The sequence below is a fragment of the Danio rerio genome, chromosome 18 (genome assembly GCF_049306965.1).
Source record: "Danio rerio strain Tuebingen ecotype United States chromosome 18, GRCz12tu, whole genome shotgun sequence".
In the NCBI taxonomy this organism is placed as follows: Eukaryota; Metazoa; Chordata; class Actinopteri; order Cypriniformes; family Danionidae; genus Danio; species Danio rerio.
The window spans coordinates 31795001-31820115 of NC_133193.1; the positions used below are offsets into that span (position 1 = coordinate 31795001).

Genomic DNA, 25115 nt, shown 5'->3' on the forward strand with positions numbered 1-25115 from the left:
TCAGTGAACAAAGTATATTTGACTTGTGTGTATTTTATCCAGGCATTTGAAAAAAAGAGTTAAGAATTTTGCAAAAATTTGCAATTTTGGCAATGGTTGTGTATTTAGTATTTATAGTTTTAAAAGATTGACACCAGGGTTCTGAAATTTGTGGTAAAACAATTGTAATAAAATATATTTTTCTCTGAAATCAACAAGATAAAACATGTACAAATTACACAATATACACATTAAACAAACAAAAAAAAGACTTTATGCTTCTTTGTGGATGGCAAGAAATGTGTGATCAGTAAATACTGCATCAGTATATACCGCGTTGCGCTTTGATGAGCTGTGAACAAATAAAATGCTTGGCTGTTTTACAGAACTGCTCCTTTACTCCCTGCTTCACCTGTTTTCAAAATAAGAGTGTATGTTTAATCCAAGCATAGATAAACTTATACCTAAACTGAATAAAATTGTACCATGGTTGAATTCTCACTAGGAGGTTGGCATATTAATGATACTGTCTAAATTGAGTCCAAGTACACACACACAACTGAGAAGTGAAAGCATACACACACATACACACATAGTGAACATACACCCTGAGCACATGGGTCTCAAAGATGAAGAGAGCGTGGTTTCATTCTTCTTCAATTCCTGCTGGGATCGGAAATCCAACCTGAAACCTTTCCATTATAAGTCCCTAATTATTAGGCCATAACTGTCCCCACTTGTTGATGCAAATTTAAAAAGATACATTTATATATATATATATATATATATATATATATATATATATATATATATATATATATATATATATATATATATATATATATATATTGCCATATGAATACATTGTGGCAGGGATTTTTCGTGACTATACATGATTTTTCTTCTCAGAACTTTGGTCCGCCTTGGTTTAAAGTGCTCAAGTTTTAGTTTTAGTTGACTTGAATACTGAATGATTACTTCATATATGAGTATTTAACAGTGCAGCAGACACTGCCAAACCTGACTCTGGGTTTCTGCTCCCTTGCAGTGTTTACGACCTCAGGCCCTGCTCAGTTGAAGTCATTGGATGTTCTTTCGTCTGTGTCTTCATCTTTCTGTCTTTCAGCCATTTTATCTGTTCCTCCATATTAAATGTGTCAGACAAACAGAAGGGTGTTAATAATTGAGAAAAAAAAGGTCTGTGGTGTGGCTGACGGCAACAGAGAGGTGCATGCTGGGAATGCATGTGAACACAGTGGTTTGAGGTCTGTGGTTGCATTACTTATAAATGAATTCAACTGAAAATAAATAATTGATGAAAACAAGCATTGTATGTAGTATATATGAGGTCACAGAGTTATATGAAATGTAAAAGTCCTGAAATTTCATCAGAATTAAGAGAAACATGATTTCATTGACACTATATTGATGTGTTAACATTAATCAGGGTACAAGATCACATAATTATACAAATGTGTACCAATTGTAATTAATACAGGCTTGATTTAGTGTTAGTAGCTTGTATTGACGCATAATTCAGTTTTATTAGTTTAGTATAATAAGCAGATATTAGAATGAATTATTACTCAATGTAGTCTCTTTCTTTGCCTCTGTTTGTTTCTGCAGAGAAGAACAAATGTTCCCTGTGAGAATGCTTGAAATGTTGTTAGAAATGCCAGGATGCAGGAATCATCGGGATGTGAGCATGCAGTGCCTTCCTGTAATGGCAGACAGATAAGAGTTTAACAACCCATCTGCCTAAACACTTCCTGTCCGTTAACATTCGGTAAACTGCTAAAATTGTCACGGCATATCCCAACATCATCAACATTCACACTAAATGCAAGGTTTAAAAAAAAGCAAATGTGAACTTAATATCATCAAAGACAATCCAAAGACAAAAATACAGTAAAATGCACCTTCATACCATAACAAACATGCAAACAATCTCATTGTCTGTTTTGTCATAACAATTGGCTATATATATGTTTGCTGTTGTATGGTTTGATGAGCTCTATACACCAACACAACAAATTTTAAATGAAAAGAACAAGATGTGCTTTACCTGCAGAATGTCAGCTTTAATTTGAGGGTATTTACATCCAAATCAGGTGAACACTGTAGGAATTAAAACAGTTTGCAAATGTGCCTCCCACTTGTTAAGGGTCCAGAAGTAATTGGACAAGTGGCTTCTAAGCTGTTCCATGGCCAGTTGTGTGTTATTCCCTGATTATCCTTTACAATAAGCAGATAAAAGGTCCAGAGTTGTCACTATAAGTCAAACAAGCCATTATTAAGCTAAAAAAAAAAAACAATCAGAGAGATAGCAAAAACATTAGGTGTGGCCAAAACAACTGTTTGGAACATTCTTAAAAAAAAAAGAAAAAAAAGCACTAGGGAGCTCAGCAACACTAAATTACCACAAGCATTCTTTACCTGACGAAGAAAATACCCTTCACAACAGTTGGCCAGATCAAGAACACTATTCAGAAGGTAGGTATATGTGTGTCAGAGTCAACAATCAAGAGAAGTCTACACCAGAGTGAATACAGAGGGTTCACCACAAGATGTAAACCATTGGTGAGCCTCAAAAACAGGAAGGCCAGATTATACTTCCAAAAAAAGCCTTCACAGTACTGGAACAACATCCTTTAGACTAAATAGATTAAGATCAACTTGTACCAAAGTGAGGAGAAGAGAAGAGTATGAAGAAGGAAAGGAACTGCTCATGATTCTAAGAAGTGAAGCATGGTGGTAGTAGTGACATGGCATGGGCATGTGTGGCTGTCAATGGAACTAGTTCTCTTGTATTTATTGATAATGTGACAGCTGACAAAAGCAGCAGGATGAATTCTGAAGTGTTTCAGGCAATATGTTCTGCTCATATTACATTATACAGCATTGAAGTATGAATCATTAAACAAAATCCTTGTTTTAAATGACTAGTTAGGGGAGGTTGAGAGTGTACCAACTTACTGCTCAAGTGTGAACAGAAAAATGAGAACACCAACAACACCAGCATGTTTTTGTCTGTCTGTGTGCGTGTGTGTGTGTTTATGTAGACCAGCAGATGGCATGTGCAGTCTGTTAAAATAGAACACAGAGGTTAGGAAGTGTTTCAGAGTATTCTTGATTCAGAATATCTTAGTTATGTCATAGAGAAAGCTATTAAATGCTGGCAGGCCCTTTGCATATTTTTAACTGAGCTTTTATCTTTGTTGTGTGTTCCTCTATTCTGCGATCTCTTATTTTCTCAATTATCAGTTTTGCACATAGAGCCTAATGACTCTCTGGGATGAACACTGACCTTACTATAATCTCCAATCACATAACACCAAAATTCTATTCAATTCAATATTACAGTTTTTTTCCTAAAAAGGGCAATATTAACATTCTTTTGAAACCAGTTATTTTATATATTTGTTGCCATAGAGCATTGCATTCATTCCAATAATGGTAAAATCAATGTAGGTTTTACAGTAGTTGAAAACAAAATTATTAGCCCTGCTATAAAATTATAATTGCTTTTTGAATATTTCCTGAGTGATGTTTAACAGAGCAAAGACTTTTTTGCAGCATTTCATATTTACATATCATAGTTTTCTTCTGGAGAAAGTCAAGTTATTTCCTTTTATTTGACTAGTAATTATATTTAAATATTATTTAATAATAAAATAATAACATACATTTGAAATCAGAATTATTAGCCCCCCTGAATTTTTTTTTCTTTTTTGAAATATTTCCGGAATGATGTTTAACAGAGCAAGGAAATTTTCACAATATGTCTGATAATATTTTTTTTTCTTCTGAAAAAAGTCTTATTTGTTTGATTTTGGCTTGAATACAAGCAGTTTTTTTTAAAGCATTTTAAGGGGCTAATAATTCTGACTTCAATATTTTATCTAAAAGGGGGCTAATATATACATGTCACTTTAAGCTTAATTCTACTAAAAAAAACTAGTAAAATATGTACTGTCATTGTGACAAAGACAGAGGAAAATAGTTATGAAAACCTTTGTTTGATAAATGTGTTGAAATATATATTTTCTCCATTAAACATCAAAGGGTAAATATAAAAAAAAACAGGGAGGTTAAAAATGTTGTGGCCAACTGTATTTGGGATATTGGATTGGATGGAGTGATGATTCATTTCAGTTCAGTTCATGTAAGATCCAATTAAGTCTTTTCAATTTAGGAATGTAGTGCTTGTATTTCAAAGCAGCTTTAGATAACTGTGCCTCATATCCACATTGAGTTTACAGCTGCTGTATGAATTTATTTGCCAAAACTATGTTGCAAACAGTCAGCCAAAGAAGATTTGCAAATAAAACTATGTGCAAAAAGATAAAAAAATTATTTAAAAAAAGATTTAAAAAAAGAAACACAAGAAAGCTTAGACAGTCAGGCAGTCCGACAACAGCCAAGAGTGAGGTTCAGAAACAGAAAGAGTCCAATAAGGCAACATGTCTAGAGGGTAGAGGTGAACATGGGGAGAGAGAGCGAGAGAGAGAGAGAGGGTGTGTGTGCGTGCTGCAGGAACATGTCGACTGGGAAGAGATCAAGAGTGAGCAGAACAGTACGATATAGACTAACCAGCTATTCATTCTGTGTGTAGCATTTAATTCAGAATGATATGGGCAGAGCTGTGGGGTACAGTATTGTTGACAGTTCCAAAAGAGTTATGAGGCTTGAGTCATAAAGCATTTTTATGTATTTATCTTTCCTTTAGTTGTCTTTTGGTAATAGTTATTATAGGTAAAATAATAAAAAAATCCCTTTTAACTGAATAACATTAAGAATATATATATGTGTGTGTGTGTGTGTGTGTGTGTGTGTGTGTGTGTGTGTGTGTGTGTGTGTGTGTGTGTGTGTGTGTGTGTGTGTGTGTCTCAGTGGTGACTGTCACATCACAGCAAGAAGGTCACTGAATTGGGTCCTGGCTGGGTCAGTTTGCATGTCTGCGTGGAGTTTTTATGTTCTCCCCTTGTTTGCTTGTGTTTTCTCCAGGTTCTCCGGTTTCCCCCATAATCTAAAGACATGTTCTATTGGTGAATTGAACAAACTAAACTGGCTGTAGTGTATTGTGTGTGAATGAGTATGTGTGGGTGTTTCCCAATACTGGGTTGCAGCTGGGAGGGCATCTGCTGTGTATTTCATGCTGGAATAGTTGGCGGTTCATTCTTCTGTGATGACCTCTGAAAATAAGTCTAAGCCAAAGTAAAATGAAAGAATGAATACACAAGTGAAAGTTTACTGCAAAAAAAATGCTTTTCTTGCTTAGATTTTTTGTCTTGTTTCTAGTCTAAATATCTAAAATTTCTTATATCAAGAAGCATTTTCTAAACAAGCAAAACATATTGTCTTGTTTTTAGAAATAATATGCCAATATTAAGTGAGTTTTTCCTTAAAACAAGCAAAATAATCTGCCAATGGGGTAAGCAAATTAATCTTGTTTTTTCTTTTGATGTAAGATTATTTTACTTACCCCATTGGCAGATTATTTTGCAGATCACCTCAAATGCTGAAAATAAGGTAACTAGCAGACGGTTTGAAAATGAAAGCCAGAATTGTGACATCAGTCCCTCAGTAGCTTATAAATAAGGTTAAAGCGGTTTATATGTATTTATTGAATTAAAAAAACTTTACCATTTTGTTGGGAGTGGCTGGTATTTAAATGTGTCTGTCACATAGCATCACATTTGGTGCAGACATTCAAATTGCCTGTAACGTCACATGTTTTAAGGACACAGTGTTAGTATTATTCAGGATAAATAAGTCAAAATGCTCAGCCATATTGGCCAGCATAAAAATGACTGAGTGTAACTTTATAAAGGCCACATTTAAGAAGAATTTTTAAAAATACTGTAGGATCTTAAAGTGAAATTTGTATTTGTGCTTGTATATTTTTTCTTGTTGTATTTGCAATGCTGTGTGTGAGCCTCTGCCTAAAGACAATTTTCTAAGCCCCATTGGGGATCGGCACACAAAGTTGTCTTAAACAGCTATCAGCCAATCATCATATTCAGTGTTCATTTATTCATTCATTCATTTTGTTTTCGGCTTAGTTACTTTATTAATCAGGGGTTGCCTATGCGGATAAAATCACTAACTTATCCAGCATATGTTTTACTCAGCTTATACCCTTTCGGCTGCAATCCAACACTGGGAAACACCCATACACTCCCTTTCACTTACATTAACTTCAGACAGTTTAGCTTATTTAATTCACCTGTACCGCATGTTTATGGACTGCCAACTGACCCAGCTTGGGCTCGAACCAGCAACCTTCTTGATCTGAGGCAATCGTTCAACTCACTGTGCCACTGTGATGCCATATTCAGAGTAATTATGCAATAGTAGCATACATTTCTCAGTTCAAGTTAAATCATGGAAAAATTTATTGAATACATTGTTAGTTATAGTATTAAATGCATTATGATCAAAACATATAAAATGGCCTAATAAAGAAGTGCTGGGAGCAATGCAGCATTAGAGGATTTTTGTTTTTAAAGAATTACTCTAAGAAAGGAGCAGTAAACACTGCACATGTTTGTACAGTATGTGGTTTCTGCTTAGTTGTCGGAAGGATTCAACTGATAGAAACAGGTTTTGCTTAGCAAGAGCCAGTGAGTTTGCTGTGGTTGGTGCTATTTGTTAGGCGGTGTAGTGTGAATCAACTGTCACTGAATCATCATCACCTCCCCTTAAATAAACAGCCTGAAGCTGAACACATGTCCTCATAACCTTCTCCACACACACACACACACACACACACACACACACACACACACACACACACACACACACCTATATTATGTACAATATGCGTTTTATACTCTTTAATGTCATACAGTCTCTGTGTCATACATACGCTGGTCAGGGCCTTTCAGAGAGGCAAACGGTCAGTTGGTCAGCTCACACTACTATGAAATCCTAGTGAGGCAGAAAGCACAGATCAATAGCACTTACCTTACATCTTGTTTCTGGTCCCAAAGGGTGCCTGAAAGCAGTGGCCTTTGAAAACAATGCCAGAGAGAGGGAGAACAAAACCATTTCAATATTTTTTTTTCATGACTGAACAAAACATACAAATGATGCATACAGTGAGTGTGATACTTGAATAACATAAAAACTCTTTTCAATCAAAGCACTTTTTTTACAATTACATTAGACTTTTTTTTTGTCTCAGTTAAACATAATGTAAATGTTTTTGGAGTTGAATATACATGCTTAAAATCCACAGAACAAAACAAATGCAAATGACACTGCCTTAGGTAGTCCTCATTGTCTGTGTTATTTTTGTTTTCAGTTGGTGAGACATGGTAAACTCGCTTCTCTGGCTTTTATTTTCTCATAGCCACAAGGCAGATCAATGAACGTGTGCTAAGTGTTGTACTGACTAAGCTCCCTAAGCTTTGAAGAATTTAAAGGAACACTCCCCCTTTTTTGCAAACATTTTACAAGTCACTCACAGTTAAACAGTTTGATCATTTTTTTAATCTATTCAGCTGATCTCTTGGTTTAGCAGGAGCACTTGTAATTGAACTAGATTGGACCATTAGTGCCAAAAAGAATTTTAATAATGATCAATATTTAATATCAAGAAACTATGCTGCCATACCATAGCAATATCATTTTTTTTCAGTTGCAGTTACTGCAGCCTTTTGAGTATTACATCACTTGTGCTAGGAGTCTCTCTTAATTCACACAGTCTTTTGATGTTTTGCAAATGAAATGAAGTAAGGCTTGTGCTTTACTTTTACAGCAGTTTTTGTATTTTCCTGCTTATTTAGGGTGACACAGTGGTAGGTAGTCCTGTTGCCTCACAGCAAGAAGGTCGCTGGTTTGAGCCTCAGTGTAGAGTTTGCATGTTCTCCCTGCGTTCACGTGGGTTTCCTCTGGGTGCTCCTACAGTCCAAAGACATGCAGTACATGTGAATTGGGTAGGCTAAATTGTCCGTAGTGTATAAATATTTGTGTGGATGGATGTTTTCCAGAGATGGGTTGCGGCTGCAAAACAGGCTGGCATCAGCTTTTTAATACAAACCTGCATATAAAGAATGTGACTGAAATTTTTTTTAGGCTTGTTAATTAATGATTGCTTTAAAAAATGTAACTTTGGGCAAGTGCTATGTGGTTTTGCTGTAAGATTAAGAATTCACAGTGGAATACAAGCAGTGCTGGACATTAACTTCACCATTTCTACTTGATTTTACTGCATTTTTTATTTTGGAAAACCTTTACTTTACTACTTTCCAAAACAAAATAAATTGAACTTTTTACTCCTCAACATACAGTACGAACAACTGATTCATTCATTCTTGAATATGACATATTGCATCTTTCTTCAACAACTCTCAATTTGAATGATGTTTAGACAACTCAAAGACAAAAGATCCTGTTAGCAGAAGTTCTTGCAACTAATGCAAAACATTTGGATATACATATTTTATATAATTACTTTTAGCATTTAAATACATTTAAAAACAAAACATTTTTGTACACACAAACTCCCAACCCGTTAGTGGTTGACAATAATCAGTTGGTTTCTTTGCATGAGGGTGCAACTCTATCAGCTACCTTGCTCAGTAGTCAGGGCATTGGTCAGGGAGTCAGCCATTTTAAGGTCTGTTTCGATCGCGAAAGTGTCTCGGTGCACTGAAATGTTCACTCACTGAAATGTCTTTTGTACAATTAACCAATAAAATCAGTGAGCGAAGTGTACTATGTTTCCTTAACGGAAGTTCTAAAGCCTGAAACATGACTCACATGAACCAAATCACTAAACATAGTGATGAAAGAGAGACAAATGAAACCATTGTCCATTATAACTATTGTGAGTATTGTTATCTATATTTAACAATAAAAGAACATGAGTTGGACAATCCACTGTAACAAACATTTTTAAATGATAGAATATTGAATTGTTGCTGGTATATTAAATAATTTAAATATGTGTCTATGTAGGTACTTAAAAAATAATAATAAAAATGTGAAAAATATCAGTTATGATGTTATTTATAATTTCCAGTTTTAGGATTGTATAACAATTACATTCACGTCACGCTCAATGTCCTAATGTAGTGAACCAAACTCATTACTGTCCTTACCGATGTCTGAAATCATCTACACCTATTAATTCACACACTAGCTAGTAGTTTGAGACACAAAATGTGTCTTTTTTACATTTATAGATTTAAAAAGTATAATGTACTGTACTAGTAACTGTGGATCTCAGACTTGTCAGATCTAGGGCTTAAGGCTTTGGTCCACGACTGGACTCGTCATTACCACTGTTAAAAAAACCCCACAAAGGATCGCTTCTCCACATAGATTATATTCTATTTCTTTTTGTTCAGCATCTCACCTGGATTTCATGGTCAGAAAATGTCTCATCAGTGCTCACCTACTGGCGTTTGTAGTCTCTCTCTTGTTCTTCTGATCAACCTTGGAGCATTCTGTCACATTTCTGAGCTCTCTCGTTTGAAAGAAGACTTTCACTCATCCTGAGAAATCAAAGTAAAGACAGCTGCTAAAAACAGTAGAGCAGGCTCAATTAGTTTTGGCAGTGTGTCCTCAGAGCTCTCTCTGCTAGGAAGGTGTTTCATCATGTGGCCATGAACACACTGAGGGATTCTATTGCAGTCTTATACAATTACAGAGTAATTAGATTAAATTACTACATTGAACAAACATTTCTGGTGATGGCATTGATCTCCAGTTATCTATCTATCTATCTATCTATCTATCTATCTATCTATATATCTATCTATCTATCTATCTATCTATCTATCTATCTATCTATCTATCTATCTATCTATCTATCTATCTATCTATCTATCTATCTATCTATCTATCTATCTATCTATCTATCTAATTTTATTATATTTTTGAAAACCATGGTTGTCAAAAAGAGTGGAACTCTAGACCTGTATAAGCCTGTATATAATAACAAGGCTCGGACACAGCAGGCGGATTTGTTTTGCAAAATTACAAACTGTATACAAGATATCTTGATAACTCGCACAGTTTTTCTCAGTTGCTTTGTTACATTTCTAGAATCATCCTTGAAATTAGCGAAACAGTAAGTGCATGCATCAAAAAAAAAAAATAAATAAAAAAATCAAACAAATAACAAAACACCAAAAATTACCAGCAAAAGCCAGTCTCTTGCTCAAAATCTTTCTCTCAAAAATAAATATCTGTGTCAATGAACATGTCAATCAGAATGACAAGTCCTTGTGTCATTGTGTGCGGAAAATTGCTTAGTCAATGTAACAGTGTTCTCAGTGGTGATGTTCTGATGTAAACAATGGATACAGTTTTGATAACAAAAGTACTGTATACTATATTTTTTGGCTAGACTTTGTGTGTGTGTAAGTTTGATTGCAAGAAACAAGATTCACATTTACACGTTTACTGTTTGTACTGTAATTTATTCACAGATCATGTCATTCCCATACACAACGGAAAAGAAAGCACTGCATAGCACAAATAGAGAGAAAAAAGTAGAAATGTGGAAATAGGACATTCTCCTTTTGAATGCACCTACAGTACGCTACAAAATGTCAAGATTCGCCTGGGAGCAGTTTACCAGTACTAAATAGATTTAGACCAAAAGTTTTATGGAAATGTATAGAAAAATGCATTATGACAAAACATTATGACAGCTCTAATAAAATGGGGGTAAATTGCTTTTTCAAGTACATATATTCACAATTAAAGCCACAATTAATGACAGATTGTTCCTTGATGTAATACATTGGACAGATAAACGGTGCCCTTGTTAGCATGTAATTATTCACATAAGTACAGAGTAATATTAAATAGTAGCATACTGTAATGTTAGTGTTAAGATTAGTCTAGGTATAGAGTTATTTGAATGTAATTTTACATAATTTTGCATACATTTGTTATTAAGTTCATGTAACATGTAGCAAAGATATTTTTTATAAACTAAATGTTACAAAAACCTTTAGGAAATATCCTGTTAACTGTTTTTTTATTGGATTTAGACAGATCTTGAACTTTTAGACAACTGTAAGACATGGGTGGGGTTTTACAGGAAGTATGAGTTATGCCAGTTTAATTATACATGCAACTTCATTTTGGTAGACATTATTGTAACGTATGATAAACTCTTAACAAAAGATCATTAAGACGCATTAAGGAAAGAGTACATTTCCAGTTGTATAACATGAACAAGTCTAATTTGAAATAATGATAGAAATATATTATTGTAAGCAGAGATGTGCTGTTTTTATGATATATGTTTTTCAAATACGGATTTGAAAAACATAATAGTTTTTTGCTATTTGTATTGGATAGGGTTGATAAAAATGGCTTAATATTTTGTGTCGACCCATTATAATACAATTTAATCAACATGACATAACCAAATGATAATGTAGGAAACAGCAGAGAGTTATACATAATCATTTGCATTTATAATACAAAGCATTTGCAACTTGTTTAAAGAAATGAGAAATTGCTTGTTGATTTGAATTTCAATTGATGGGAATTTCAACCAAAAATTTTTTTTCTTTTTTTTTACGTTTCTTTGAATATCTCAAGCATTGATTTAATTTATTGCAGAGTTTGGTGGTGGAGGATTCAGCCGGCAGCAGTAAGGATGCTGACAGCAGGCCACCAGTAGTCTCTTTGGCAGAGGTGTCAGAGCAAGACCACACTACATCACTTGAACCCAGACTGACTTCTGCCACATCGTCCCTGTGCAGCCTGAAAGTGGAGAAAGCAGACAGCTCAGCTCCCGGTGAGTATTTATGACTTTCTTCCTGAGCCCTTATCTCTTTTTGTTATGACAGTCTTCCGTTTTCTTGCAAGATAATAATTGTGGTGGAGCCTGTGGTGGTGAAGAAAGATTTCTATTGCGTGTTGTGCTTATTTTGTGTCTTGTCTTTGAGTGCACCACAGAGTAAGTTGGTACAAAAGTTGTTGTTGTTGTTGTTGTTTTTTTGGAGGGCTGTGTTTCAGTTGTGAATGTGTTGTTGGTTGAGGAATTAGTTGTGAAATGTAACCTCAGCAAAATGGATGAAGACAGCATCTGTAGTGTTGTTTTAAGATAAACAAATAGTAATGGGATTTTTTACTCAAAAATGAAAATGTACTCATTATTTACTTACCCTTAAGTGGTTCCAAACTTTTATGACTTTCTTTTTTTCTGTTAAGCTGCACAGAAGATCACTTGAAGAATGTTAGAAACTGGTAACCCTTGACATCTATAGTAAACAATACTAAGTAAGTCAGTGGTTACCAGTTTCCAACATTTTTAAAAATAATGTGTTTTGTTTAATAGCTTTGTGACAAGAAAATGGGCAAGTAAATGATGACACAATTTTCAGTTAGCATGAGCTATTCTTTTAATCATTTATTCTATTATACTCATTTACATAATATTAATAATATAAAAATAATCATAATCATCATTAAGCTTTTAATGGCTGAGCAATTTTTTAAAAAAAAGCTTTTATAAGTAAATAAATCTAAATGCAAAACAATTTTTATAAAGTCATTCTGCTCTCAAAATTATAAGGTAACTCTTTATTTTGATGCTTTTGAGGAAGCAGACAGTCTACTAATACTCAAATGGACCACCAAAATAAAGTGTTACCTTATAATGTTTAATAATACAATGTATTACTGTCTAATTATTTGTACAATTTAGTAGAAATGTTAGTCAAATTTTGAGTGTTGAAAAATCTTTTTGATCTATTCATTGTTAATTATTATGATTTTATTACAAAAAATACAATTTTGTACTCTAATTTTTCCTTATACTGTCATCTTTAAATAGTAACCAATTAGGCTGAATGCTGGATTCATTTGCACATGCAGATTATGATATCAGCTGTATAAATGCTGCAATTAACTCTGAAACCAGTAGCACAAATAGTTGATTAAAGCACAGGCTACATGTACAATGAGATACAGTACACTCTCATCAGAAATAAAGGTACATGAGCTCTCACTGGTGCAGTACCTTTTCAAAAGATACATATTTGGACCCAAAGAATCCACATTGGTACCTCAATGGGGCACATTAGAACCAAAATGTCCCTAAAAAGTACTTTTGAGGTACCATTATAAACCCTTCAGTTTACAAATTTGTACCTTTTGAAAAGGTACTGCCCCAGTGACAGCTCCTGTACCTTTATTTCTGAGAGTGTAGTAACACCAATCCAGATTGTGTCATTTATTTGTTTTAAATATATTTTATAGTCTAGATCGAATGTCTTTATAAGGCTCAAGTGAGTGCAATGTTAAATATATACCTTAATATTATCTTGATAAATGGTCCAGGCAGTTATTTGTGACTAAACAAAATTAAATGTAATAAAATTAAATGTGAGTGCATTAAAAAAAGAATTAAAAACAGGAATTTTAAATTGGTTGCACTTTTGTAAAAAATTAAAAAATTGAATTGGGCAATTTATATATAAAAAAAAGTTTCTGAAATGTGTACTCATCTCTGGCGTCTGGGAAGTGATCTAAGCAAGAGTCAAAGCAAAGATGAGCTGATCAAATGAGTTTATACTAAAGGATCACATTTCATCACAGTCTATTATCTGTGTCTTTCACTAGCTGTCTCTCAGTATTGTTTTGCTTTTGCCTCCAGCTCTTTTTTTTGTCTGTCATAATGTGTTTTAGTATTACGCTTGACACAGCTCCGGATTTTAGTTAAGGGAAGTTTTTTCTCTCTCTGGGTTGGCAGGAAATTGTGGCTCATCATTTCCGCCATAACCACCTTTAGCATTAAGTGAAGAGCATTCACATTTTATTTAAATCAAGCATTTAAGCAGCTGATGAGCAAAAGTAGTTGAGGTCCAATGGTAATTCAAAATGCTTTACATAAAAGAAGTTTAATTAAATAAGAAAATGATTATGTCACCATAGAATTGTCTATGTATAAGCATATACAGTACTGTTAAAGGGGTAGTTCACCCACAATTCTGTCATCATTTTCTTTACTTTCATTTGTCACAAATCTGTTTGGGTTTCTTTTTTTTATTTTACCTTTGTAAAATGTTGGAAATCAGTAATCATTGTCTTGCATAGAATGATTAGAAAGATTTTTTGTCTAGCTATGGAACTTTATTTCATCATAAATCTACTGTATATCTTTGTTATTGTTTTGAATATGTGACCTCTAACATTTTGAACTGTTTGCATACTCAGTCCCTAACTGATTTAAATTGCATAAAAGAATTAACCCAAATACACATTCTGCAATGATTTACTCATTTACTCAACATCCACTTTTCTGTTTAAGCTTCTTACTTCAGAGGTAGATATACTAAAGAATGTTGGAAAAAAACAGCTATTATTATTAACTTCTATACTATTTTTCACTACATTCTTCAGAATATCTTGTTTTGTGTTCAACAGAAGGAAGAAACTCATAAAAGATTAGAACTCGAATGTGTGTTAGTCACTCAAGTGTGACTAAATAATGAAGACATTTTCAAATTTGGGTGAACTATCCCTTTAAGTAATGCAAATTTTTTTCCTGCTTTACTTTTTTATTTTTACATTATGCTGTTTTAATTTTTTAGATTATCTAAAACATGTTTGCATCCACTGTAAATGACTGTAAATGGTACAATTTATGATTATAAACAATTCTCATTCTTTTTTAAAAGTTTATCTGCTCTGGGGAGCGTTTCCGAAACCATGGTTAGCCAAATAAATGTCGTAAGCTGTATCGTTACAAATGTTTCCCAAATCTATTGCTCCAATGCCCCAATGCAAACTACAAAACTACCTCTAGATCTGTAGTTAAAAACATAGTTCCTGGCTGTGTTCTATTTCCTGTTATGTTCTATTTCTAGTTCCTCTATGCCCTATTCATTTAGAACATTCTAACATTTAAACTCAAAATTATTTTAAAAAACCATTAAAGTCATCTCTCTTAGCTGTAATTTGCTTTCAAAGTATTTTTACAGTTCAGTTTTATCCATCTTCATGTTTACAATTGCACTTCACAGTGCACTTTGAAAACATTGATGTAATCTTGAACACAGAGGTGGCTCATGACGAAAGCTATAGGTGATCAATTATTTAAAAGCGGAATTTACGTTGTCTTCAAATCTTGTGATTAAAAAAAAACATATCATACATTAAAGCTTTTCATTTATACACTACATCGTTCTTTTCACAATGATACATCACACTATAATAGTTCAGTCGCGAGTTAAGTCATTGTTTGGGAAACGCACCACAGATTGGTTGTGCCATGTCTGTTCTTATTGATCTAGCTTTCTTAGGGCATTGAAATGTAACTCCCATTACAATATCTTCAGTTTCTCTGGAAGGTTCCTTAGTCTAATAACTCAAACAGTAGGAGACTATTTTACCCTGCCAGTTCAACCCCAAATATTTTTGGAAAAAAAAAAAACTACAACTGCAGTATAGCTTTGTAATCCTTCTTCATGTAGTTAACTTGTTAACAAAGGTTTGGTGGCGGAACCACGTCTCACGCCTAACCAATCACCTACTCCCTAAAACATATTTAAAGCAGATCAGCCCTCTAGGACTTTTCCTCTTGTTCTTTCAAAACCCCCCTCCCTCCTCCCCTCTTTCCCCCTATTTTCTTGCTTCCCATCCACAATCCTATAACCCTCTCTTCACTCCTAGGTTAAATTGAGCAGTCCAATCACTGTACCAAAATACTACAGAGACGGTACCCCCACTCTGAGTCTCTGGGCATCATCTTAAGACGCCCGATCAACCTACTTATCTGTTCACTGTTTATTCTCTTCCCTTTCCCTTCATCTCACTGTTCTCTTATCATCCCCTTCATCCTTACATCCCTACAATAAAGTCTAGCTCAAATTGTGGCATGGTCCATGCCAGTGTTCTAAGCATTAAAGCATGTGTGACAATCAGGGTTTGACATTTATTAGCATGTATGGTAAAAAAGCCACCAAAATCAACATAAATCCGCCACAAATTTAGGAAAAAGAGACAAAAAAAAGAACCTGTCTTTGCACAATTTTGACTCGCATTGAAGTGAAAAGTGGAAATGAGTAAAAAATATCAACTTTACTACATTTAGATTCTCAGTGAAGAATGTGAGTCAATAACACGTTTCTGTTTAGCTTTTTAGCACAATCCAATCAGTCAAAGCAGAGATTAGCACACAAGCGTTTAGTGACTAAAGTCTGCACGCTAATGTCATCATTAACAACAAAATGCAAATACAATACCAGTAAGTGATTCATTTCACGACTTCAGTGATTAATCCGTTTTTGTCTAAGTGCGTAAGCTGCCCTAGAATACATCATTGATCTGTACAACAAATGCTTCATCTTTACAATATTAGCAGTTGCTAATGTCTTGATTTAGCAGTACTTAATAACTGTTACTTTATTTTTGGAACAAAAAAAATGAAATTTAAAAGTATGCAGATCTCTTTTTTCACTTTAGACCTGCACACAAGCACTCGTGCACATACTGCATGAAAAACTAGTGTTTAAAAAACATTTTTTCTAAATCTCTTAGCTTTGATGTTTGTTTGGTTTCACAGATGTGTTCTCACCCTGTGAGGTGTGAAATTTGCACTTGACATTTCTTTTCAGTGAAAGCGAATCAATAAACCAGTAAAGTTATTTTTAGATTATCGCGCCATTACTCAAGAAAATTTACAACCAAGCTCGCATTGAGTAGAGTCCTTTTGGTCAAGTTTGAACATCAGGAAGTTTGCGGTTACCGCTGTATGTGTAAGTGTTTAAACAGAAGGCAGACAATCTGCTCATCCCATGACATGTACTGTACATTACTCATTTATGTTACATTATTAATTACACGTGACCCAGACAGAGGGCTCCAGAATGTTTTTGGACACTGGGTATGGGAGGTTGATTTCTGCTATGAAGGCTCTCGAAACGAAGCATGCACTTACTTTGCAGCTCAGGCAACAGTTTGACAGTATAAAAGAAAAGCACATTGCAGGAGATGAGGAGGCTAGATTCACACAGGAAGTAGAGGGAGGGGAAGAATGAGTGGGTGTCTATCTGAGATGTGTTTGACCACAGTCCTGCGAATAAGCACACACACACACACACACACACACACACACGCACACATGCACGTACACATGCAAATCGCCCTGTTGTGTCAGCAAATACCATATTGGCTTTAAACACCAATTGAAAGTGTTTTCTATGCAAACTTTATAATAGTGACACAAACAGCATATAGAACATAACATTGCAGCTTTCATTGAATGCATCCTGTGAAGAAGAAAAGAACTACTGTAGGTGTCTCAGAGAGTTAAAGGGGCCTGCAGGTGAAAAGCGCATGATGGACAGGAAGTGCATTTTCTATGGTAAGAGTCTTATCTGTCCAAACCTTTTTACGGTTCTTGAGGACTTTTATTAGCAGGGCTTTTTACACTGTGTATACAGCAAGTTTTTGTTGTTGTGCTGTATTTAACAGCTTGTCTATATGAGATCACAATTTGGCAGGCAAAAGCTGTAAAACACTTTATTTTGAAAGAGAGAACTTTGAGTAAATGTGCAATTTTAAACCATGTTTATGTGTTTTGTCTGCATTTGCATACCTATTTAACTGCATTTGTTTGTGTGCTAAATCTGGCCAAACCACCTTTTAGGGGAGGGGGTGGGGAGGGGATTTTTCTGGTTAAGGTTATAGAATTTACTACTCGCTGTGTATAAACAGCATGGGAGTGGGAGTTAATTTCTTCTTGATATGAGCAATGAAATAGGAAAAACCCAGTCAGATGCAACATAAATATAATGAAATGGTTACTCAGATGTACTTTGCAGCATCAATATGTAAATGTTTTGCCCTAATAATGTAGAAAAATATATACACTGACAATGTTTTTAGTGGCTAGATTAACAAACTCATATATGTTTAAGGGTGATCATTGCCATGGCAACTTAAACTCCTTTGCCAAATTGGGGCTTAAGGCTACTTTTCTACTTGAGATGAATTGAGGTTGTTGTAAATGCCAACCTCATGTAGGTAAAAGATTTGTAGGGGTTACTGCTATACACATTGATTAATACACACACAGGCATGTACAGCATCACACATTCATTCATTTTTCTTCGGTTTAGTTCCTTTGTTTATCAGGTTGCCCCTCCAGCTGCAACCCAATACTGGGAAACACCCATACACATTTATTCGCACACATACACTATGGCCAACTTAATTTATTCAATTCACCTGTACCGCATGTCTAGGGACTTGTGAGGGAAACCGGAGCACCAAGAGGAAACCCACACGAACACGGGGAGAACATGCAAACTCCACACAGAAATGCCAACTGACCCAGCTGGGACTCAAACCAGCTACCTTCTTGCTGTGAGGTGGCAGTGCTAACCACTGAGCTACCATGTCACCCAGCATTATACACACATATCTTTAAAAATAAAAAAATGATTAAAATGTAAAAAATAAATAAATAAATCTTTACATAATTATAAAAAACGCAACCTCATAACATACCTACTTCGCCAAGGGGGGCTTTGGGGCAATTTGGCTTTGTTGCAGCCAGTTTAATCATGACAATTTACTTTTGTTTAATGTTAATATTATTACTGGTATTTATTATATGCATATTTATATTTGTTTTTATCACCACATGGGCATGCATAACCACATGGGCCATAGAAATAGGAAGTGTGCTTGAATATAACTTGTATACACTTTTATAACACTTTGTTGTTATTGTTCATTTATTTGTTTGCAGGAAATTTACACTTTAACAAAACATGTGGAAATTAAATATTTAGATGTTCTCGGTGTAGTGTATCCACCAACATTTTCCAACTCACTCTAAAAGAAAATGGGAGCTTTTTAATAAACTTTATGCTCAAAACACACCCATAACTTATTAAGAAAATAAGTACAACCCTATTAGACCATGTGTAATGTGTAATCTTGTTAGTTAATTCCTCACTAGCAAGGTCCATCCAACAGGCCACAAATCAGAACAGTCTAATCAAGGTCAAATTCGAGTTTAAATCAAATTAGGATTTAAAGACACCTTTACCATGTTTGCCATACACCATAGAACATTACCAAGCATCCATATTTAAACAGTATTCATGTTTTTTGACTTCCCATGAGTTTGATAATATGACTACAGGAAATTCACCAGGGGCCTCATGTATCAACGCTGCATACGCACAAAAACTTTGCGTACGCCAGGTTTCACGCTCAGAATTGCTCAAGTTTGGATTTACTAACAATGAACTGAACGTGGGAATGTGCGCAGCTTCACGGCAGCTTTCTGGCAGGCGTACGCACATTTTTTGTGCGTGTCTGTTTTATTTCCATTGGCGACTCCTAGAGGCAGTTGTGTTAAATTCCTATCTACAAAGTGTCTGAGCCTTGCAATGGCAGCTGTATGAGACGGGTTCAGCAGGTATATAAGGTTTCCATACCATACATTTGACCAGCTAAACATTAAAGCACAATTTGCAGCAGTCGCCTGTTTTCCCAATGTAATCTGAGCGATCTACCGCACGCACATTGCTATAAAGACACTATCTGAAGATGAATTTGCATACGTGAATCAGAAACATTTCCATTCAATAAATGTGCAAATAAAATATGACGCTTATTGATATGAACTTATTGATGATTCCTACTTGTCTTTCTCGTGATAAATAGTTGGCAAAATCTGATATGTAGCGGGGGAAAAAACAAGAAAGAGTTCACCAGACGCTGGATTCGAGCCGAGTTCATGCTCGAACGTATCAATTCATGATCACTTGCGTCTTACAAGTAGCGCCACTGAAACTGTTAAGCGTCTTGCAACATTTTACAGATATAAACCAGACAATTTTTTTTTTTAATGCACTCAGTGCGATGTTCAGACCCAACTGTGTTAAAGCTAAACTCTCCCACTCTATTTTTTTCTTTTGTTGTTAATTCCGGACAACAAACTTGCAAATAACACCGCTTTTCTCCGGTCTACCTCCGAAAGCAGCACCTCCAATTCACATTCTGTTCAAAGTTTCTCTTTTTGCTTGTTTTTGACATTGCTTTTTCGTTGGGTTTTGCCATTAACATAGTCATTAGCATATTCATACGGGGGAGGAGGCAGGGAGGGGTTTTGTGCTCGTGCATGTTGCGCTCAGTTTCACGTTCATTCAGATGTACAAAAGAATATGCGTGAGATTCGGCGTACGCAGTGTTTCATACATCTGAAATTTTTTCTGCGTACGCACATTTACAGCTTTGTGCGTACGCAATGTTTTAGTAAGATTTCCACGCAAGTCTTCGTACATGAGGCCCCAGTTCACCTGAGCATTCAGTCATGATAGATGATGGTAAACGAACTTGGCTTGCTGTCCTCAAAAGGAGGTTTGAACCTCTTGTCCTTGAAGGAAGCTCGAGGCTCTACGTGAGCTATGCATATTTGAGCTATACCCATGTGATAATGATTGACACGCTCCTTCCGAACCTACATTATTGCGAACTGGATTATGTTTAAATGTGAGTTAACATTAGCGGTCAGAGGTTAGATGAGATCATTCTTTTAGCTTGCATTAAAGGGAGATATTTAAATGGGAATTTACATTAGAAAACCCAAAAATCACAAGCAGCTGCTTTTACACCGGAAAGCACAACAAACGTAAGATCAAATATAATACTTTGAAAAGCCATCTACAAACCCAAAAGATCATTTGGTGATGTAACAGGAACTTGTCTCTGTACCACATCAGCATATTTGGGCTGTGCAAATAAAAACCATGCTAACCATAACATCATTCATCTATCTAGTGTGTCGCTCTTGTACTGTATGTTTCTCAACTTTTTTTCTAGAGACCAACATGCTTGTGTCTTTCACTGGAAACCTTTACAATCTTTGTTGTATTGCGAACTTTTGGTATTCTCCACATCCCCATTCTGAGTATCCGATATACATGTTTTTTCTTCATCAATTATTTCTCAAATGATGTTTAACAGAGCAAGGATTTTGTTCACAGTATTTCCTACAACATTTTTTTTCTTTTGAAGAAAGTCTTATTTGTTTTATTTCGGCTAGATTAAAAGCAGTTTTTATTTTTTAAACCATTTTAAGGTCAATATTATTATGCTCTTAAAGGTGCAGTAGGTCATCAGCCTAAATGCAAAGCGGTTAGCATAATATGTTTGAAACACATTTCCTCCCCTGCCATCCAAAGCCACGCTTCCTGAAATCACAAAAGCACACATTAAAGATGACAGAGATCCACTAGATCATGTCATTCATCAGTTTGAAAACTTTATAGTACTTTATAATGCTACAATTTTGAAAGAGAAACTGTACTGTATCTAGCATGTTTCCAGTTGTGTAGCAACCAAAACTTGTCATAATGTGCAATCTTTCATGCATGTACTGTACCTCACATGCTTTGTCCTGAAGCAATTATTCTATGCTTAGTGGTGAGCAGGCGGTGTGCTGGAATTACACTTATTACCAAGCCATACTTACATACTATTTCAGAGTAGTATGGTAAACAATAAAGGAACATGTCACAGGTCGTCATTGTTAAAAAATGAACCACTGTGATGTGAATATAAAACCAACTTCACCTCTGTAAAGCAGGCTAGGTGGAATAGCGCAATTTACTTATGTTATGTTGTTAAACTAAATCTATCGATGCTGTAAAAGGTCCCTTATGAAATTGAAATTAGGCACATCAATCTTTTGCCAGAAGATTTCAGTGGCTGATCCACACTTCTGTGCATATAATCCATTCATAATACAACACAATCTACATAAGCTTTGTGTGACTAAAATTGCTTTAAAACATAACCTTACCTGTCTAAGAGAAATACTTCAGCCATGGTGTCATCCTTCCCCCAGCGTGCAAAAGTAACTCTAACAGTGATTCAGGATTTAAAAAAAGTTTTGATTCAGCATTTGTTTTTACTGCTGTCACTCGTGTCCATGTGAAACGGCAAATCTGTGTGAACAGAGTTGCGCAGTTGTACAAATCTGCATTTGTTGATAGACTATTCGGGCTATTTATCAGAATTATGGGAATTGTCGGCCCGAAAAATTTTAATTTGATGAACATTTTTTAGATACATACCTTACCCAGAATATGAAAATAAATATTTAATCAATACTTTTGAAATGTGCAGAGACTTTTAACCAGCACAACAAAAAATGTTTCTAAAGACAATCACCTACTGCATCTTTAAGCAATTTTGATTGTCTACAGCGGTGATCCCCAGCCTTTTTATCACCATGGACTGGAACACTTGACAATTTTGCCACCGGCTGGACCGTAGTTTGCTAGGGAACCATTAATAATTTTCTTAGAGAATGACAATCTGATAAAACATTGCTGTCACTCTGATACAAGTTTTATTTATGCGTTTGCAGCATTCATTCAACAGTGTGCGTCTGGAAGTGGAGCCACACAGCTCCATTGGAAATAACTTACTCAAACTCTAGATAAGATGCGATATGTGAATGGCCCCTAAAAGGCCACCATCATTTGCAATCTGCAGCAGTTAATGTTCTTGCACAGACATGATGGATTCACCTGATTTGTTGACAAATAAGTTCTGTCTATTCCTTGGCAGTTTGCGCATCCTTCACTGGGCCTTTTTCCTTTATCAAAGAAACTTCAGTTTCCTACTCCTTTTGCTGCTTGTGGGTTAAATTTGGGTGCTCAAGTGACCAAGATTTGATTTATGATTTTATGAATTTAATGATTTTTCATGCTGCCCGGTATCAATTGATCCATGAACCTGTACCAGTGTGTGAACCACTGCAACCACTGTTATACAATGACTTGCCCTAACTTTTTTTTTACCCTAACTTGCCTAATTATTTAAAATTGCCTTTAAATTGCACTTTTAGACAAATACTGGTATCTTGAAATATTTGTAGTAAAATATTATTTACTGTCATCCTGGCAAAGATAAAGATCTTTTTGTTAAACAGAAATTAGGAAAAAATATACAGGAGGGGCAACACGGTTGCACAGTGGGTATCACAATCACCTCACAGCAAGAAGGTTGCTGGTTTGAGCCCCAACTGGGTCATTTGCTGTTTCTGTGTGGAGTTTGCATGTTCTCTCTGTGTTTGCATGGGTTTCCTCCAGATTTTCCCCACAGTCCAAAGACATGTGGTATAGATGAACTGGGTAAGCATAATTGTCTGTGGTGTATGTGTGAATAAGTGTGTATGGATGTATATTGCAGCTGGAAGGGCATTCGCTGTGGCGACCCCGGATTAATAAAGGAACTGAGCAAAAAGAAAAATGAATAAATGAATATACTGGAGGGCTAATAATTTAGGAGGATTAATAATTCTCACTTCAAATGTACAAAAAAATATAGTTAAATAGCAGATTATTGTAAAATACAACCAACAAGCCCACATTCTTATCAGTGATGCAGCAAGGACCTGCCTCTGTACCACCTCAGCATATTTGAGCTGTCTAAAAAAAACACACACACATGCAACTCAACGCTTGGGGCTTTCCTCAGGAAGAGTGAAAGATGGAGAGAGCGCAAAAATGAAGAGGTGGCTGAAAGATAAGCTGCCGAGCACTGTCTGTTTCTCCGGTCTTTCTCTGACAGGAGATGAGTGCAGCTCAGGTGACAGTGACAAGCTCCGGCTGTCATTGAATAGCAGATGGGAGAGAGAAAGTGTCAAGAGCAGTGTGTTTCTCTGCACATGTGTGTGATAAAAATGCCGCTGGAGTTGTGGGTACTCTTTTGAGTCTCTTGGCAGTGCCATAGCTGGTGGAATGCCAAACGACTGGCCTCTTTTTCCACATCTCGGAGTGAGAGAGGGAAAGAGTGTGTGCGGTGTTGTTCGCTGTGGCCGGAGGATAGAGGAATTAAGCTGGAGACAGTGGCTTGGGCCAAACTCCAGTGTTATTAGTTTCTCCAGGGCTGTTCAGATTCCCATGTGTGGAAGTGCGTGTTTCTGTGTTTGATACAAACAGAACTATTGAGCCACAAGTCTGCTTTGTGGCAGCTCAGTGGCTCCTAAAGGGACCATGTTTGGACTCGATCTACTCATCGCCATATGTTGATTGGATCTCTGCCATCTGTGGTAAGAAGAAAAAAAAGTCAGCGATGTTGGATGTGACCAAAAACATGTCAGCTGGCTGTATTTTCTTTCACAGCAAGTTGGCGTGCAACTTTATGGAGGTGCTTAAAGCAAAAAAAGATGAAAGAAGTGCTCGGCGGGGTGCTTCCAAAGGAGCCACAGTGATTTGGGGAAAAGGATTGGTTTTGTATGATTTCCGTTGTAATTCGAGGTTTTCTCACTGCAGCCAACAGTAATTTGTTTTGGCAAAGAGAGAGAGAGAGAGAGAGAGAGAGTAGGTTAAGCCAAGAAGTAGTGTATAATCAGTGAGAAACTTCTAACCATACATCGTTATCATATTGCTGAGCGGACAGATTAAGCCGTAAGCCTTTCTTTAGAACGGTGGGTCTATCCATCTTCTTTTGTTTGATGCATTTGTTCGTTTTTTTAGACACTAACATGCTTGTAATTTTTCCTTTAAAGTCTTTCTTGTATTCTATTTTCTATATAAGCAGGGCTTTTTACAGTTTCTTTTATATGTTTTGCTGTATTTAACAGCTCGTCTATATGAGGCCACAATTTGGCAGCTAAAAGCTGGCAAACACTTCATTTTGAAAGTGAGAACTTTGAGTAAAGTTGCTGGTCCAATCAGTGTTCATGGGTTTTGTTGACAATTCTTTAGAATGATAGCTCTATTTTATGCCTCTTCATTTGTCCGTTTTCTTTTAGGCTGGTGGTTTTCGCCGAGCACTAGAAAACTTTAAAGTCTTTGTAGTGCTTCTGATGTTTGGATAACCTAATCGATGTCATTAGTTAGCTCAACTGATTTGTGTTGGGAGAACATGAATGAATTGTTTGGAACCCTGCATTTTTTTACAGAGCAGATGTATTTTCTGTGTTTAAATGTAAATGTATTTTAGTAACACTTTTTGATTCCCCCCTTTAGACATTTTGTCCTTTGAACTTTGCACTTTGTACCCATTTTTTGATATGTTGGCACCACAGGAACTAAGAATGATTTTACGCCCTATCATACACCTGGTGCAATAAAGTGCAAGATGTGTTTTCCTCAACGTGTTCCTATATTTAGACCAAC

At 35.6% G+C, this 25115-nt stretch overlaps 1 protein-coding gene across 3 annotated transcripts in view; it reads left to right on the top strand.

Moving 5' to 3' along the window:
* Positions 1-25115, top strand: part of gse1b (Gse1 coiled-coil protein b) — a 321762-nt gene that overhangs the window by 82854 nt on the left and 213793 nt on the right. For all 3 annotated transcript variants that reach the window (XM_009293638.5, XM_068214812.2, NM_001430859.1), the window contains exon 2: positions 11575-11752. In XM_009293638.5, the coding sequence (XP_009291913.2) occupies positions 11575-11752 (178 nt within the window). The remainder of the gene's footprint in view (positions 1-11574; positions 11753-25115) is intronic.